This window comes from Sinocyclocheilus rhinocerous, unplaced genomic scaffold (assembly GCF_001515625.1).
Source record: "Sinocyclocheilus rhinocerous isolate Xijiao unplaced genomic scaffold, SAMN03320098_v1.1 scaffold311, whole genome shotgun sequence".
NCBI lineage: Eukaryota > Metazoa > Chordata > Actinopteri > Cypriniformes > Cyprinidae > Sinocyclocheilus > Sinocyclocheilus rhinocerous.
Window position 1 is genome coordinate 278,960 of NW_015623669.1, and position 16,513 is coordinate 295,472.

Here is a 16,513-nt window from a genome sequence, read left to right on the forward strand (position 1 = left end):
CTCAGCTCTGAAGAGGTGATAAATAAAGGCCTAATTGCAGCAGAAGGAATGCACGCTGGTAACCGTTCTCAGAGGAAGACACTTGAAGGGGGGCGACTCGGGCTCGCGGGGTAATGGCTGTCAAGCGGAATTTGCGCCCCCCGGTAGAGATGCGACGCGCTGAATGGGGTTGCCCGCTACCTCCGTGATCTGGGTACTTGATTCCGCTCTCAAATCTCCGCATGTTCCCTTCTTTTCTCCTCCTCCCTCGGTGCTTTAAATTGCAATCCTGCTCTCGCACTCAATGGCGTGTTCACGGGGTGTTTTCGTCCCCTTTCATCTAGTTTATAAGGACCGTGAGATATTCTTGTCCCTCGTCTGTTGTCGGATTTGACAGCGGCTCCATTCACGGGTAAATTGGCCGTAATTAGTGCAATTATGCTGATTCGCACTTGTACTGCAAACGGAACAGAGCGCGGAGGGATAACCAAAACACAGATCAATCAATCATGACGTGAATGAGAGCGACGCGTAACGCTCGCCACGTAATGATGCCATCAAAAGTACGTCTGGTGACGAGCGGATGCGACTGTGAGAGGAATCATTATCAGCAGCCCACCACCTTAGACCTAGAAGTCACAAGTTTATGGACAGAATGCTATGGACTCGAAGTAAACAACAAGGCACACAAGGTGTTTACTCAAGAACAAGTTAGTTCCAAATGTACAGAAGAACAGTTTTTGTTTTGTAAATGACTGATGCTGATATTGTGTGAATGTGAAGTTGCTTTTAATAATAAACTTGTGATCAAAATCTTGGCCTGTTCCACCAATGAAGATAGTCCCAAAATAAGCCAAAGCATCAAGTGTTGCATGTCACCAAGCAATGCATGAACTGGAACAGACCGGCCTGTATAACTACAACAACAACTATAGTGTATATATTGTATATTATATGCTATGTTGCTATGTGGCTGTCAGTGTTTATATTTGTATCAACTGGAAAAAAATCATCCTGAAAGTGATTCCCATTATATTGTTCCTCTGTGTCATTATGGTTAAAGCTGTGGTGTGAACCTCCTATTCTCATACAATTAGAACGATTATTAAAACTTTATAGATATCAATATCATCTTTGGTACCAATAAAGATAACTATAACTGTAACTATATTAGCATCCACACAATAAAATTCTGTTCTTTGTAAACACGCACTGCAGTTTTGTCTTTTGCCATTTTAAATGCTTGACATCTTTAAAGTCAGGTTGATTCTGATTGGCTGTCAATGTTTTTTATCTTTCTTCAACAGGAAAAAAAAATCATCCTAAAAAGTGATTCCAACACTATCATTCCTCTGTGTCATATATAAGCTCGTTTCCGGCACGGGGTGAAAGTTAAAAAAAGGTAGCTGTTATTTTTGTACATACATAGATTATAAGAAAAAAGTCAGATTTGCACGATATAAATTCAGAATTCTGACTTTGTTCTCGCAATTCAAAGTTTGCATCTCACAATTCTGACTTTTTTTCAGAATTATGAGTTTACATCATAATGTTCTGACTTTTTTCTCTGAATTATATGAGTTTACATCTCACAATTGTTTTTTTTTCTCTCGAAATTCTTTGAACATGGGGATAAAACAAACAGTGAAACATCCAGTGCCATTATATTAAATTTAAGCACTCCATAGCCAATCAAATTTGACGACCAGAACAAACTGCTGTTAATACTTGACTGGCCTCCGCTGTTAATACTGACTACATGAGTGGCCATAATTATAAAAATAAGGCAAAACGGTATAGGCTACTTAGTCAACCTTATTCTTCACAGAAGGCTCTGGGAATCTCATCGCTGTGATAAATGCGACAACGCAGCCGGATCTGTGCTGAAGGAACACGGTGTGTCTTTAAGACCCTGCGGAGCCCCGGTAACCCCACACGGCTCGTTGTCCGTACTCTCCCGACTCTCTCTGTAGTTATTTGAGGGAGGCGCTAGAGCCATATCTCCACTTAAAAAAAAAAAAAAAAGGCAGAAGAAGGCAAAACGGTATAGGCTACTTAGTCAACCTTATTCTTCACAGAAGGCTCTGGGAATCTCATGGCTGTGATGAATGTGACAACGCAGCCGGATCTGTGCTGAAGGAACACGGTGTGTCTTTAAGACCCTGCGGAGCCCCGGTAACCCCACACGGCTCGTTGTCCGTACTCTCCCGACTCTCTCTGTAGTTATTTGAGGGAGGCGCTAGAGCCATATCTCCACTTAAAAAAAAAAAAAAAAAGGCAGAAGTAACGGCACTGTCTTGAGAGAACAATTCAAGCCAAAGCGGTGCAAACAGACTCTCGCGTCTCTCTCTCCGTGGCGTCGGAGTGTGTGCGGCCGATGCGCGGCAGGCTGAAGCGTTCCGAGGCTCGTATCCAGTTTAAATCCTGCGTTCTCCCTCTGCTGAGTATATGTGGAGCTCAAGCGACACTTCTATGAGAATCCCCGTTGAACGGAGAGACGAAGTTTGGTTGTTTTCCTAAACCGGGGGTGCTGGGGAGAGTCGAGGCGAGAGAGAGAGGGTGAAAGATGGTTTTGAACAGCCTCCCGTGCGTCCTGGTTTCGCTGTGCTTGTTTTTTTTCTCTTCTTCTCTGTGCAAAGCTCGGATTTACACCAACCACTGGGCTGTTCGGATAGCCGGCGGACCTGAGCAAGCTGACCATATCGCCAATAAACATGGGTATAGAAACCTGGGCCAGGTACGTGTGTCCTGCACTAACTTGCTCTGAAGCGTTTCACGGGTGTTATTTCATCGTGTTTGCTGTCCAGTACTCTTTCCCCTCAGTGCAAGTGTGTTTTCACTTTGATTGAAGTCCAAACGTCAAGGCTGGAAGCTTTGCACACAAGTTTCCCAGAGTTGTGCTCTGATAATTCAGACTGATAAATTCACGTTTTCAAGACTTGAATCTTCATCAGTCTGCCCGAAGACTCGTTTATAGCGCAGGAAAATCCAGTTCTCATGGTAAAACCCAGTGAACAAACAGGTCTCCACTGACTCCCAACAACAACAGGTGTTTTTGAAACTTTCCTGCGAGTTGGTGGATCTGTTTAATGTTTTCTGTTAGTAATGAATGCTAGCAGATCATTTTAGGTGTACATCTGAATTCTAAAATAATAAGTTAGAAACTGAAGTCACGGATGACATGCAGCTTCAGCAGGATTCATGGCATGTAACATTCACTGTAACGTGCTGAAAATGTTACACAGGCTGAAAGTGTTACATCTTTCACGTTTCTTATGTTCTAATTGAGCACTTGGAATACTTCATATTAAAATTGCATATAATGCAGCCGTTTGCAATTAATTTGTCAAGTAGATGTAAAGAACTGCATTATGTAGCACTATAAACTGCCTTGGTCTCAGTTTCATCTTCCTCATGGGAGCTGCTGGTGCATTTAAATAAATAATAGGTTTATGTAAGTCTATGGTGGAGCCTTAAACTTCGCTCAGCGTGTATGTCGGATCTCAGATCTGCCATGTGGTGAGAGATTTCACTGCAACCGTGTTCCGTGTCTGATTTCACAATGTGCTATCTTATCGCTCATCTGTGCTTATTGTGCCTGCAAAGAGGTCCTTCCTTAACTGCAAGCTTGTCACATCCAGAGTAACTATTTATGAAAGTTTAAGCACTCCTGAACTTTGCAACTCATCAGACTTGTGTCCTCCTGTGGGAATCTGCTATAGGATCCTGGAATATGAGATTGCCTTAGGAGCCAGCTGTAGCCTATGTGTTCATGAACAAAAAGAAAGTATAAGATGCTCTTCATGAACTTAGAATTTTGCTACGTCAAGTTAATTTCAAAGCAGTTGCTTTGTAAGCACCTTAAGCCCATTTGATTGACTGTAAACTGGCAAAGCTTATCATTGGCTTCAAGAGTCATTGTTTTTTTATGGCAGACGTATGTATCCCTATGGAGTACAGTAGTCGTGGAGAATGTGTCATGGCTGCCAGGTGTTATTGCACTTGTCAAATGAATCTGTTCAGTGGAAAGTGATGCAGCCTCTTGAGTAACCAATCTTCCAGTCAATGACATCCTAAATAATTAATGATGCATGCCGGTTTCAACTTGCCTGTGGTGAATGTTGCTGTAGCTCTTTCCTATTGATTTATACCAATATTGTTACATATTAGACGTGCCTGCCCTGATATGCTTTTTTTAGTTACTTAGTATTAGTATTGCTGCTTGTTTGGATTCTTGTTTTGCAACCTGTTATTTTGTGATGTGCTTGTAATGTTGCTATGCTTTAAATGACAGTTTTGTGTGTTGTTCCTGTAGATTGGTGATCTGAAGGACTACTACCATTTCTTCCACAGCCGGACGATAAAAAGGTCGACGCTTTTCAGCAGAGCCGCACACAGCTTCATCTCCATGGAGCCAAAGGTCAGGCTGTCACTATGACAACCCCACACCTGTGTGTTCTATGTTCTATATGGACTCCTGATCTTGATCATCAATGACTAGAATTCACAGTGTATTCAAAACAACTGTTGCGCAATGCGAATGCAAAGTTCTGTTCATGAACAACGCTTTGTGTTTAATCTTGAAAAGGATGGTTGGGTTAACATGTTGGAAACTTCACAGTGTTGTTCTATGTTGTTTTGTTTATCCAAAAATTAAAATTGTCATCGTTTTTTTGATTGTTTTTCTTCTGTGGAACACAAAATGAGATACTTAGCAGAATGTTCATGCTGCTCTTTTCCATACAACTGAAGTGAATGGTGACTAGTGTCTGTCAATCTCTAAAAATGACAAAAAGCATTTTCAAATCTCATTCGCATTTGTATATTTAGTAATCTGGCATCTCAAGATGTGTCTTTTCAAGTTTGACGTCAGTGATGCCTAAAACCACTGGTGTCTCATAACCATTTGCGTTTTTTATTCGGTGGAGGACAAAATCATACAGGTTTGAAAAGACATGAGGGTCAATAAATAGTGACATAATATTCATTTCTACCCAATAACCAATTCATGGACTTTTTGTAGCTGTATAATTGAAGTCAAACATGTTCGTGAGCTACATGAATGAAGCCTGTCTTATGTATATTTCACCTCAATATTGAAAGGAAAAATCAAGGTTGTGCATATATTGTGCATGAGGAAAGTTAGCACTATATATTATTACAAATTTTTCCATCGTGACATTACCTTTTTTATAATTAAGGATATTTTCCTCCATAATTCTCATTACCAAAAAAATTCATTGGCATCATTCGTATTGTATTACTACAAAGAAAGTATGTTTATATCATCATAGTGTTTATACCGTTAATTCATGCTGATTTTGTATAAATAAAAAAACATCATTGGATAGTTTCTCATTACTGTAGTCCAGTAGCCATCATTAATTTAATCAGATGAATGTTAAAGAAAATAAAAGTCATGAAAAGATGTTGGTGTTTGTCAGTTCCTAAAGGATCTCTTCTCCTTCTTTCTCAGGTGGAGTGGGTGCAACAGCAGGTGGTGAAGAGGAGAACAAAGCGAGATTATAAACCCTCATATCCTGGTCCTGTACAGTCCAGTATGGTCCAGTCCAGCTCCATTTACTTCAATGATGCTAAATGGAGCAGTATGTGGTACATAGTGAGTATTCTTAATTAACATGCTGTACATTGTTCTTGTGAGTTGCTAACATTGAAAAACACTGAAGTCTTGATCATTGTCATGGTTTTCATCATTTCTTACTCTACTGCAAAAAATATGGGGCTCTACTGAGCTTTTCAACTCTTCCGTCCTTAACCAAGGTCTTACGGTGAATGAATCAAGCACATGAAAGGAAAAAATTCCATCATCAAAATGGATTTACTTTCTCCTCAGAAAACTTGCTGATGTTAGAAAAGGCGGGAAAATCATTCTGTTCAATTTATTTGTAAAGCATTCCTTATTCCTTACGCCTTACAAATCCCACAGTGATCAATGGAAAAGTGATAACAGCAAGGAAGAAACTTTGAGATAAAGACTATGATGTTATGATTTTATCCAATAATATCACAGACTAGTTCCAAATCCAGACGGATAAAATCAAGTCAGGTCTCATTCTGTTTAAGTCCTCAATACAGCCCGTTATTGAATCGAAATGCATTGCGAATGCTTTCATTAAAGGCAGTGTATCGTGTTGTGTTTAGTTAAATGCAAAACCAAGCCAATCTTCTGCTTTTCAAGACTGCTTTCACTAAAACGTAATGGCAGGTAGTAAAATTTAGTGTTTTTAACTAAAACTAATTTGTCAGATTGAATCTCGCTCAACGGAAACGATGCCTGTCACACCAGATTAGCCGAGTTTCTACATGTGAAAACCACCCAGAGAGATACATTGAGCTTTCGTAAGCGCTAACATAACGTCTAGCGGAGACATTTTCTGTGAGGTAATTGTACAAACAGGCTCTTGTTTTCATAGCTGTCATGTTCCTCAGCTCACGAGAGTCAATGGTGTGGTTCATCAGCACATAGGAAATGTGAAGACATCTTTGCGCTTTTTTACACTGTAAACAGCCATTCAGATTTCCCAGAATGTACGAAAGGTTGCACTTTGGCTGCGGCTGAAACCTTGAGTCATAGCACACATAGCAATTGTTGTCATCAGTTTCTGTCTACGATCGCATTTATAGCTTCGACCAAAACGGCGAGAGTGAACTAAGCGCTTGTTCTCTAATGGGTTGTTACAGCTCTGTCAATGGTTAATATGGCTCAGATAACATTAATACTTTGACCTGAATGCATCCATTTGGCTCAGGTTTCTCTTGTTGACCTGCGAGTTGCACTTTGGGAGCAAATAAACTTGACTTTCCTGGATGGGGTCTAATTCCAGCTCTAGGCCCAATGAAACTGTACATTTGGTTCCATGTGACGCATGTAATAACAGTGTCTGAGATAGACGAGGAAAGATGCAGTAATTTACAGAGATATGTTTTAAAAATAATTTTAGCTTGTTACCACATACTTGGGATTTCTTTTAAAGCACCAAAAATAGGCAGGATTTTACTCTGGCTGTGGCCTTGTGTTTGGCATGCATGTTTCAGACACATTGAGCTGCGGTAATCATGGGAGATGTGGGATCGAATCCACCCTACCCTGTATCTCAGTCATTTTTTTTATATAATAATAACCAGAAGACCCAAATTTTCTTTGCATTTGCAAACATAAACACTAAATGTATTTATGGTAGTCCTTCAAAATGCTTCTATGTACATTTCTGTTCAAAGGTTTGGGGGTCTGTAAGATTTTTTAAAGTTTTTGATTGAAAGAAGTCTCTTTTGTTCACCAAAGCTGCATTTATTTGATCAAAAGTGTAGTAATATTGTGAAATATTTTTATAATTTAAAATAAGTGTTATATATTTGAATATATTTTAAAAGTTCATTTGTTCCTATGATGCAAAGCTGATTTTTCAGTATCATTACTTGCTGCTCAAGAAACATTTCTTATTATTATCAATATTGAAAACAGTTGTGCTGCTTAATATTTTTGTGAAAACCATGATACATTTTTTTTTTCAGGATCATTTGATGAATATAAAGTTCAAAAGAACAGCATTTATTTGAAATGTAAATATTTTGTAACATTATAAATGTCTTTACTGTCACTTTTGAACAATTTAATGCTTCTGTGCTGAATAAAAGTATTAGTTCTTTACAACATCTCACTCACTGGCTGTAAACTTTTGAACAGCAGTGTGTGAGCATTACAGTGTGAGACTCTTCACCTAATTAGATTGTTTTACGTCCTCTTTTATCTCTGTCTTTGCAGCACTGTAATGATAACATCCATAACTGTCAGTCTGACATGAATATCGTGGGCGCGTGGAAGAGAGGCTATACGGGGAAGGATGTGGTGGTTACCATTCTGGATGACGGTATCGAGAGGAACCACCCAGATCTCATCCAGAACTATGTAAGTGTATCTGTGTGTGTGTGTGTGTGTATGAGTGTTTTTAAGAAAGTAATTTCTTGCATACTGCATACTCTGCATTATATACTTATTAGTGGTTACATTTTTAGTCAAATGTGGTGTGCAAACTCTCTACATTTTGACCAAATAATAAATAAAAATGTAAAAAGCGTTTGATATTTAATAAAAAAGGATTCATTTGCAATAGAAATTGTAGTTCAGGTTGAGCACATTGCATTGTGGGATGCAGTCTTCTATGTAATGTGCTTTGTTGTATATCGCACATTGTGTCTCTCATCCATGTATTCTTTGCATACAGAAACTTCAGCAGAAATAGTAAGAGCAGAATGTCAGTATGCTATTCTAAGATACTTGCTCTGTTCCAAAACCGACTTGCTGACTACTGACTATACAGCCAGCTGCCTTCTAAGGGGCTGTTCACACAAAACGTGTTTTTGTAGTCCACTGCGCTGCTTTTCCATTGCATTTCTCATGTCATTTTTTTTTTTTTTTTTAAGTACATTTATAACACTATACTTTGTGTTTTATTAACCTGACCTTAAGTTTCAGAAAACTAACGCTTCTATTGGGGAAAATGGAAATGTAAAAATTATATTTGTTGTAGTTTCCATTCACCACTAAAAAAGGTTTACCCAACTATGAAGATTATGCTGCTGAGATCACTAGAAATGAGAAGGCGGTCTGTCGAGTTAACATTTGCATGATGCTGAGCTAATGTCACTATACTCTAAAGCATAAAAACACATATTGCATACTGGAATACTGGGTAAAGCAGTCCATTTTAATTACATTGAGCTATTTTTATCGATTCTCAGTATTGAACAGAATGTATGTTTATTTATAATTAACATTTCTCTCGTCTCATCTGAAATCTTGAATTTTCCCCCTTTGAGCTCATTGCAGTGCATTCTTGGATACATGTGATACTGCCTTAGAATTTGGCTAAAACAAGTAATCAGTATGATCAAAGCTGCTTTAAGGCAAGCCTCCAAGGTTAGCAAAAAAAAAGCTCAGGGTAGGAGATCAGAGGCTGATTTTTTGAATGGATGTCATTGGAGGAGATGCTTCACCATGCTGAATAAACTGCTTTTGTTAATAAGAGAAATCACAGACAATTAAGCGCCAAGTAGGATTCAGTTTGCGCACTTGTCATTCATTTCAATGGGATCCACAAACAGTGACTGACAACACTGAGCTCTGACAGAAGGACAATGACGTCAAGGCTGGAGTATGATGATATACGCTTTCTCCAATGGTAGATTCACGAACATTGGTGTCTCCCAATAATAAGACCACCTCTGGTGTAATTAAAGTAGCTACCTTTTATAATATTTGAGCACACCCACGATGCTTTATTAACCTAAAACTAAGTCTTGGATCAAAGCAATTGAGCAAAACAAAAGCACCCAGACTGAGACTGTAAATTGACTGATGCTTTTGTGTTTATATAAGCTCTGTCCTGAAAGTACATGTCCAGATTCACATGTTCACATGCACAAGTCTAAAATCGTTGTTCACTTTTAGCATTTTTTAAGTGTCCTAACTGGCACATTCCCATAATGGATAGAAAAATCCACATTTGACCGTGTTCTCATGTGTCTATTTCTTCCTTTGATCTGTTCGCAGGATAATGAGGCCAGTTATGATGTGAACGGTAATGACATGGATCCCATGCCCCGATATGATGCCAGTAATGAGAACAAGTAAGAGTGAAGTTCATTACACACTTTGAGCATATCAGGTCATTAAAACACTGGAAAGGCTTAGTTTATACAGTCCTCTCTGTGGTGTGTGTGTGTGTGTGTGTGTGGGTTTTTGGAGTTTGCTTTTTGTGCGTTTGAGGGTTTCTTAGGTGTATGAGTAAATATGGCGCTTGGCTTGCAATCAGTGTGTGTAGAAGTAAGTGTATTTGGCATGTTTGTTTGGCAAAAAGGGATTTTCGGAATTAGCTTTCTGTGGGAGATTATGCGTGTGTGTGGAAATGTTGGCACAAGATCAGTGTGTATTCGGAAGTGTTTAGTGAATGTTGAGATTTGGTTTGATGGGTATGTTTTGTGAGTGGGTGGAGGCCCCCATGTGTTTTTGTGGCTGCCACTCTGCCAGTGTGTGTGAGCCTGTGCCAGATGGCTCTGCAGCTTTTTTGGACCGTTCAGACTGAAAGCTTGGCCCTGGCTCTGATCCTCTGTGCCGTTGACGTTTCTGCAAGGAGCTCAAGTGCAATGCAATTCTGCAAACTGATGAGTGGAAACCGAACCTCATCTGCTCCCTTCATGGAGTTTTGCAATCATTTACGCACTCTCATGCCATTCCAGATGTTCACGGTTTTCTTTCTTTAATGGAACACAAAAGGAGAAATTTTCAAGAATGTCCACAAAGCTGTCTGCTGTAGCAGATAGCTTTCAAAATATGAACAGACAAAAAAAACACCATAAAATTACTGCAAATAATCTTTATTCTAGTGTGCTATATTTTAAAGTGAATTTTCACAAACTGGTCACATTTTGTCCTCAAATCAAAACAAAGAAATATAAAAAATAGGGCTGCACGATAAATCGCATGCGATATTTAATGCGCATCTTGTCAGAAAGCCGGTTCTACTGTCTACACGATAACACTCCAACTGGAGTTTTTGAAAATCTTCACCCAGGTGCTGCGTTTGGACGAACGGCCAAACCGTGTAGAAAAAGCTGCGGTTTTAATAGGCCTTAGATGCCAAGACAACATTTCTAATTTTTCTTTATTTTAAGATTTTTTCATCTAACGTTTATATTACATTTCAGCTTTTGAATTCATTTTTTCATTGTTTTAGTTTTAAGTAATTGTCATTTTTGAGCTTTTTGATTTTGATTTTTTATATATTGCCATTACGGATACATTTTTTCTTGTTCAGTTTTAGTTATTTCCAGTTAGTTTTAGCTTCAACTAATTTAAGCTATTTAAGCAACATTCCTCATTTTTGTTCATTTTCAATGTTTCATCTAATAATTTAATTAAATTAATAATTTAATTTAATTTCAGCTTTTTTGATCATTTTAGTTTTAGTTAACAATATTAACCCTGTTTTGTGTAAATAAAATGTTTTTTAGGACCATTTTTAGGACTTTTTTTTTTTTTGTCCCTTTTCCACACCTCTCCTCAAGCTGCTTGATTTGAGGTATGATTCATGTCCATAGCTCAAATGGTACAGGGCGAGTTATGTGCCAAAATGTAATACTTTTCCCTAAAAATGAACAATAGTAGTAGTGATTTTTGCCTTGCCTGAATCAGACGCCTCTAAATGCTGCACAAACCCCCATCTGGAGGTCTCTGTATGTGAGTGCACGACACTTATACATGAGTGTTTTGCTGTCGTGAGCACTATTCCCCCTCTTAATTTACACTTTCAGGAGCCTCATTAGAAGTATTTCCGTGGCCCGAGGAAAAGGGGAGTGTTTGACGCTGTCACTGTTTTCAGGAGGAAGTGTGTGGTGGAGACAGAGAGGGAGGTTTAGGTCTGCATGTATAGACACGCTCTATAGAATAACTTCCACCTCCTGTCCTAGCTGCTTCTGTCTTTGTGAGGCTTCGAGTGCAGAAAGTTCAAAAGCTCTCACCCTATAAAGGAAATATAGACAACTAAATGGCAGTTAACTCCTTTAAATTGGGCATATACTACATTTTTTGTAGCATTTTATTTCCTTAAAGTCAAAAATGTCATGCTCCTAGTCACCCTGGTGTGCTAAAACTGTAAATATGAATGGGAATGTACTTCAGAGATATTTTACTCCATAATAATTTCTAGGGGTGCTAATAATTGTGGCAAATGTGTATTGATTTACTTCAATGACAGGTTAGAATTTTGTGAATTTTTTGAATGAAAGATCAAAAGGATAAACAACACAGATTTATTATCACAGCCGCCTTTGCTCATATTTACCAAGGGTGCCAATATTAGTGGAGGGCAAATGAAAGATCAAAAGGATAAACAATGCAGATTTATTTTCACAGCTGCCTTTGCTCATATTTACCAAGGGTGCTAATAATTCTGAGCACAGCTGTTTTTTTGGGGTTTGTTCAGTGATTCAGTAAAGTCTCCCCTGTCGTTTGGCGACTATCCTGCACAAGCTGTCGATCTTTTATGTGCTGTAATGTTTTGTGTTGGTTCCTCCGCTGACTGTTTGTGTAATGTGAGTCTTTATTTCCCTGCGGTGGGTTTTGACTGTGAGCTTCACCGCCGGGGGTCGGTCTGAGTGACCGAGTGGCTGTATTGTAAATATTGGAAGTTCTTATATCTCACAGATGAACATGGGCTTTGCACTAGACTTTCAGTGGAAATGCAGTTTATTGACCCAGTCTGACCTTTAAGCTGTATGTCAAATGTGCAGCACAAGTGGAGTTTCCCTCATCATGAGTGTGTGGCTGTGAACAGTGCATGTTCTGTATGCTAGATTTAAATGTTACATATAATATGAATATCAGTTTTGTTTATTTAGGGAACGTAGGAAACGTTTCAGTGTCTTGTGCAGTTCTGGAAATGCTGGAATGTTCTGTTCAGGTGTGGTTTGCGTTTCTGGTTTTCACATTTACCTGTATTCTGCTAGCAGATGTGACTTAGCCTCACATAGCAGGGTTTTGACTATTGGCATAGTCAGTTAGACAGGAAAAGACTGTCTGAATGACATGTAAAACGACCAACCACTTTGTTTTTAGGCCTAAATCAGGGGTGGCCAACGTTGGTGCTGGAGAGCCACAGTCCTGCAGAGTTTCGCTCTGACCCTAATCAAACACACCTGAACAAGCTAATCAAGGTCTAAGGGTTACTAGCCCTGCGTTCCATTCGGAAGGGCTCATCCCTATGCCCTAATCCCTTGAAAGAGTTTACCCTCCGGAGTGAGAGCTTCGAAGGGTTGAAGGGTTGAAGGGGATCAAACAATTGTTTCTTGAAGTGCCCTTCTGCGTCATCATCAGGCGCCGTCATCGTGCAAAGGATCATGGGAGCCCGAAGTGTCCATCAGTTGTACCCTTCGAAATCCTTCATTCCGAAGGGCCCTTTGAAGTGGCCAGTTTTGAACACTTTGGTTTGGAACGACCCTTCAATATGGCGGCCATGATTGTTTTCACTTCGAAGTGCCCTTCGGAGGGCGATATATCCCGTTTGGAACGCACCGTCTGTCTTTAATGGGCCTTTGAATCATTGGTTCACATGATTCGTTCAAAACGCAGATTCATTCAGAAACCAAACAACGCTGTGTTGTTTACAGATGCACAACAGTTCTGCTGTGACTTTATAGGTAATATTTTCGTTGGCAAAATTGAGATGAAACACACAATATTGTGTTTAAAATATAATAGAATCTTAACTTCTTATTTACTGAACTGTTGTATCAAATCACCTTTGCACTCGTGCAAATCAGGACAAAAACAGAACTGTGATATTGCTCTCGCTGCTCGTGTGATATCGCTTATATAAATATGAGACAAAGAGATATGAGACATACAGGGGCATTCCCTCCCCCCCAATATCTTGAATTTTGGGGCATACCTGCATTTTTGGAGTGGTTGCCCTGCATTGTATTTGACAACAGTCAACTATGAAATGTAAGATGACGTACAGATTTGGGGGCGCCCCGCAGTGTGTTAACTGCGATAAAATATTTTAATCACGTTATTTTTTCATAACTAATTAAGTTAACGTGGTCAACTGACAGCCCTAATATATATATATATATATATATAAATATAAATTAGTGCTGTCAAACGATTAATCGCGATTAATCTAATCCAAAATAAAAGTTTTTGTTTACATAATATATGTGTGTGTGTACTGTGTATGTATGCTAGATTTAAATGTTACATATAATATGAATATCAGTTTTGTTTATTTAGGGAACGTAGGAAACGTTTCAGTGTCTTGTGCAGTTCTGGAAATGCTGGAATGTTCTGTTCAGGTGTGGTTTGCGTTTCTGGTTTTCACATTTACCTGTATTCTGCTAGCAGATGTGACTTAGCCTCACATAGCAGGGTTTTGACTATTGGCATAGTCAGTTAGACAGGAAAAGACTGTCTGAATGACATGTAAAACGACCAACCACTTTGTTTTTAGGCCTAAATCAGGGGTGGCCAACGTTGGTGCTGGAGAGCCACAGTCCTGCAGAGTTTCGCTCTGACCCTAATCAAACACACCTGAACAAGCTAATCAAGGTCTAAGGGTTACTAGCCCTGCGTTCCATTCGGAAGGGCTCATCCCTATGCCCTAATCCCTTGAAAGAGTTTACCCTCCGGAGTGAGAGCTTCGAAGGGTTGAAGGGTTGAAGGGGATCAAACAATTGTTTCTTGAAGTGCCCTTCTGCGTCATCATCAGGCGCCGTCATCGTGCAAAGGATCATGGGAGCCCGAAGTGTCCATCAGTTGTACCCTTCGAAATCCTTCATTCCGAAGGGCCCTTTGAAGTGGCCAGTTTTGAACACTTTGGTTTGGAACGACCCTTCAATATGGCGGCCATGATTGTTTTCACTTCGAAGTGCCCTTCGGAGGGCGATATATCCCGTTTGGAACGCACTGTAGAAAGCTACCGGCAGGTGAGTTTTTATCAAGATTGAAGCAAAACTCTCCAGGACCGACGTAGGCCACCCCTGGCCTAAATCATACTCTGCACAAGTATGTGAAAGCTAATGCTACTAGCTCTGCAAGCTCTGTTTCGTAAGTTGTTGCATTCTGAAACGTGTCAGTGTAAAAAGTCATTTTTTCATCATGAAAATAGCCAAAGCTGCAGAGACGTACAAACGGACACCAACAAACAAGCGATCTGTATAGTTTCAGGAGAATTTTGGGATATTGCATAATATGTTTGATTGAGGTGGATGCATTTTTCATTAGCATGAAAAGTTACAGTGGCTTCCCCAGTGGGTGCAACATTCATTTCCATTTATATTTTGCACACTGAATGGAAATGCTGCTTGTTCGCAAATTGTTTGAGAGATTTTCTTTTAATTCTTTGAAGCATAGCTAGTTTGAATAATCTTGAACAAGTTAGTTAAACTTGTTAGTTATCTAGTTTCCTGACTCGCTCCGTTGGTTTTTAAAGTAATGTAAGGGTTGTTGTATGTATAGCTCTTTATATTCTGTGTTGCCATATTTCCTATGGAAACAGGACAGGACGTTGGGGTGAAACATATTGTGTTTTATTTTATTTTTTTTGGCCAATAGCCTTTAGTTTACATGACCGTAATAAACCATGATTTCCTATTTCTATTGTTAGAAAAAGGCAGGTGGTGTTTATAATTTAGGAGCAGAGGGAGTTTCATTCTAGAGAGCATTATTTTGGACATGTCGGATCATATCCTTGTGAACTACTTTTTATATTTAATGAATTTAATTTTATATATACATGAAGCTGATTTTGTTAGTGTTTAGGAGTACACTAGCATATATATATATATATATATATATATATATATTGTCCCGTATTTTCGTTTTCTGAAGTTGGCAACCCTACTGTTACATGTACCGTATTGTCCCGAATATAAGACGATATTTTCTTCTTGGAAATACATCTGAAAAAACGCGGTCGTCTTATATTCAGGGTCTAGACTTTGACTTACTTCATAGTTTTTTTTCCTGAATTTATACAGTCCCATTTTAAAGGTTTGGGGTCAGCACATTTTTTAAAATTAATTTCTTTATTCAGCATGCATGCAATAAATTTATCAAAAGTGACAGCAAAGGCTGTTCTTTTACAGAAATATTAAAATTTTCAACACTGATAATAATAATAAATGTTTCTTGAGCAGCAAATCTTCATATTATAATGATTTCTGAAGAAACATGTGACACTGAAGACTGAAAATTCAGAATTGATCACAGGAGTAAATTACATTTGAAACTATATTGAAATAGAAAACAGTTACTTCTTTAAAAAACATAAATATCTTAACAACCCCAAACCTTTGAACAGTAATGTAGACTTGAAGTGAAGTGGTCAGTCTTTTGGATTTTATCGTACATTTATTTTCTCTGACATGTTTCAGTGTTGGATAACCATTGGAATAGTTTTAGTCTGGAGTCATTGGATTGGCATTGGGATCGAGTCTTCGGACCACCTGGGAGTTCCTCTGGCCTTTTGACCTTTTGACCTTGTAAATGTTTATGGTTGCGATGGCGACCGAACCCTGGTCTCATCCCAGATCTGGTGCTGCTTTGGATCTTTACAATCTTTGTTTCTTTTTCTTTCTTTTTTTTTAATGACTTAGATTGGAGACGGTGGTTACCATGGTAGCGTGAGTTTTTCTATGCAGCTGTTCACTGCTGGAGGTTCCACAGCCGAATCTTTCTCCGTCTCTCTCCATCTGTCTGTCTCTGTCTTTAGTGAGCGTTTTAGTGTGTTTTTTGTGGATGATTTGTATTAGATTTATGTGGGTTTAGTTTGGGTCAGGAATGTATCCACGTTGCGTCTGTGGTGGAGGAAACGCTCAAATGTTTTCCTTCAATATCTCAAATATTTAGCCGCTGTGTTTTAGCTCTGCTGGCCATGGAAGCACATGTTTAGTTTCAGCCCAGCTGTTTCTCTCTCTCTCTCTCTCTCTCTCTCTCTCTCTCTCTCTGTTTCCTGTC

General features: G+C 39.0%; 1 protein-coding gene across 4 annotated transcripts in view; it reads left to right on the forward strand.

Annotated features, from left to right (window-relative positions):
- The first annotated feature begins 2,085 nt into the window (after nt 1–2,085).
- Nucleotides 2,086–16,513, forward strand: part of LOC107723238 (proprotein convertase subtilisin/kexin type 5-like) — a 38,891-nt gene continuing 24,463 nt past the window's right edge. For 2 of the 4 annotated variants that reach the window (XM_016531967.1, XM_016531893.1), the window contains exons 1-5: nt 2,088–2,716; nt 4,295–4,399; nt 5,456–5,599; nt 7,763–7,906; nt 9,551–9,627. In XM_016531967.1, the coding sequence (XP_016387453.1) occupies nt 2,546–2,716; nt 4,295–4,399; nt 5,456–5,599; nt 7,763–7,906; nt 9,551–9,627 (641 nt within the window). In that variant the 5' untranslated portion in view covers nt 2,088–2,545. Of the gene's footprint in view, nt 2,717–4,294; nt 4,400–5,455; nt 5,600–7,762; nt 7,907–9,550; nt 9,628–16,513 lie in introns of all 4 variants that reach the window. The other 2 variants (XM_016532038.1, XM_016531833.1) reach the window with 2 other exon arrangements.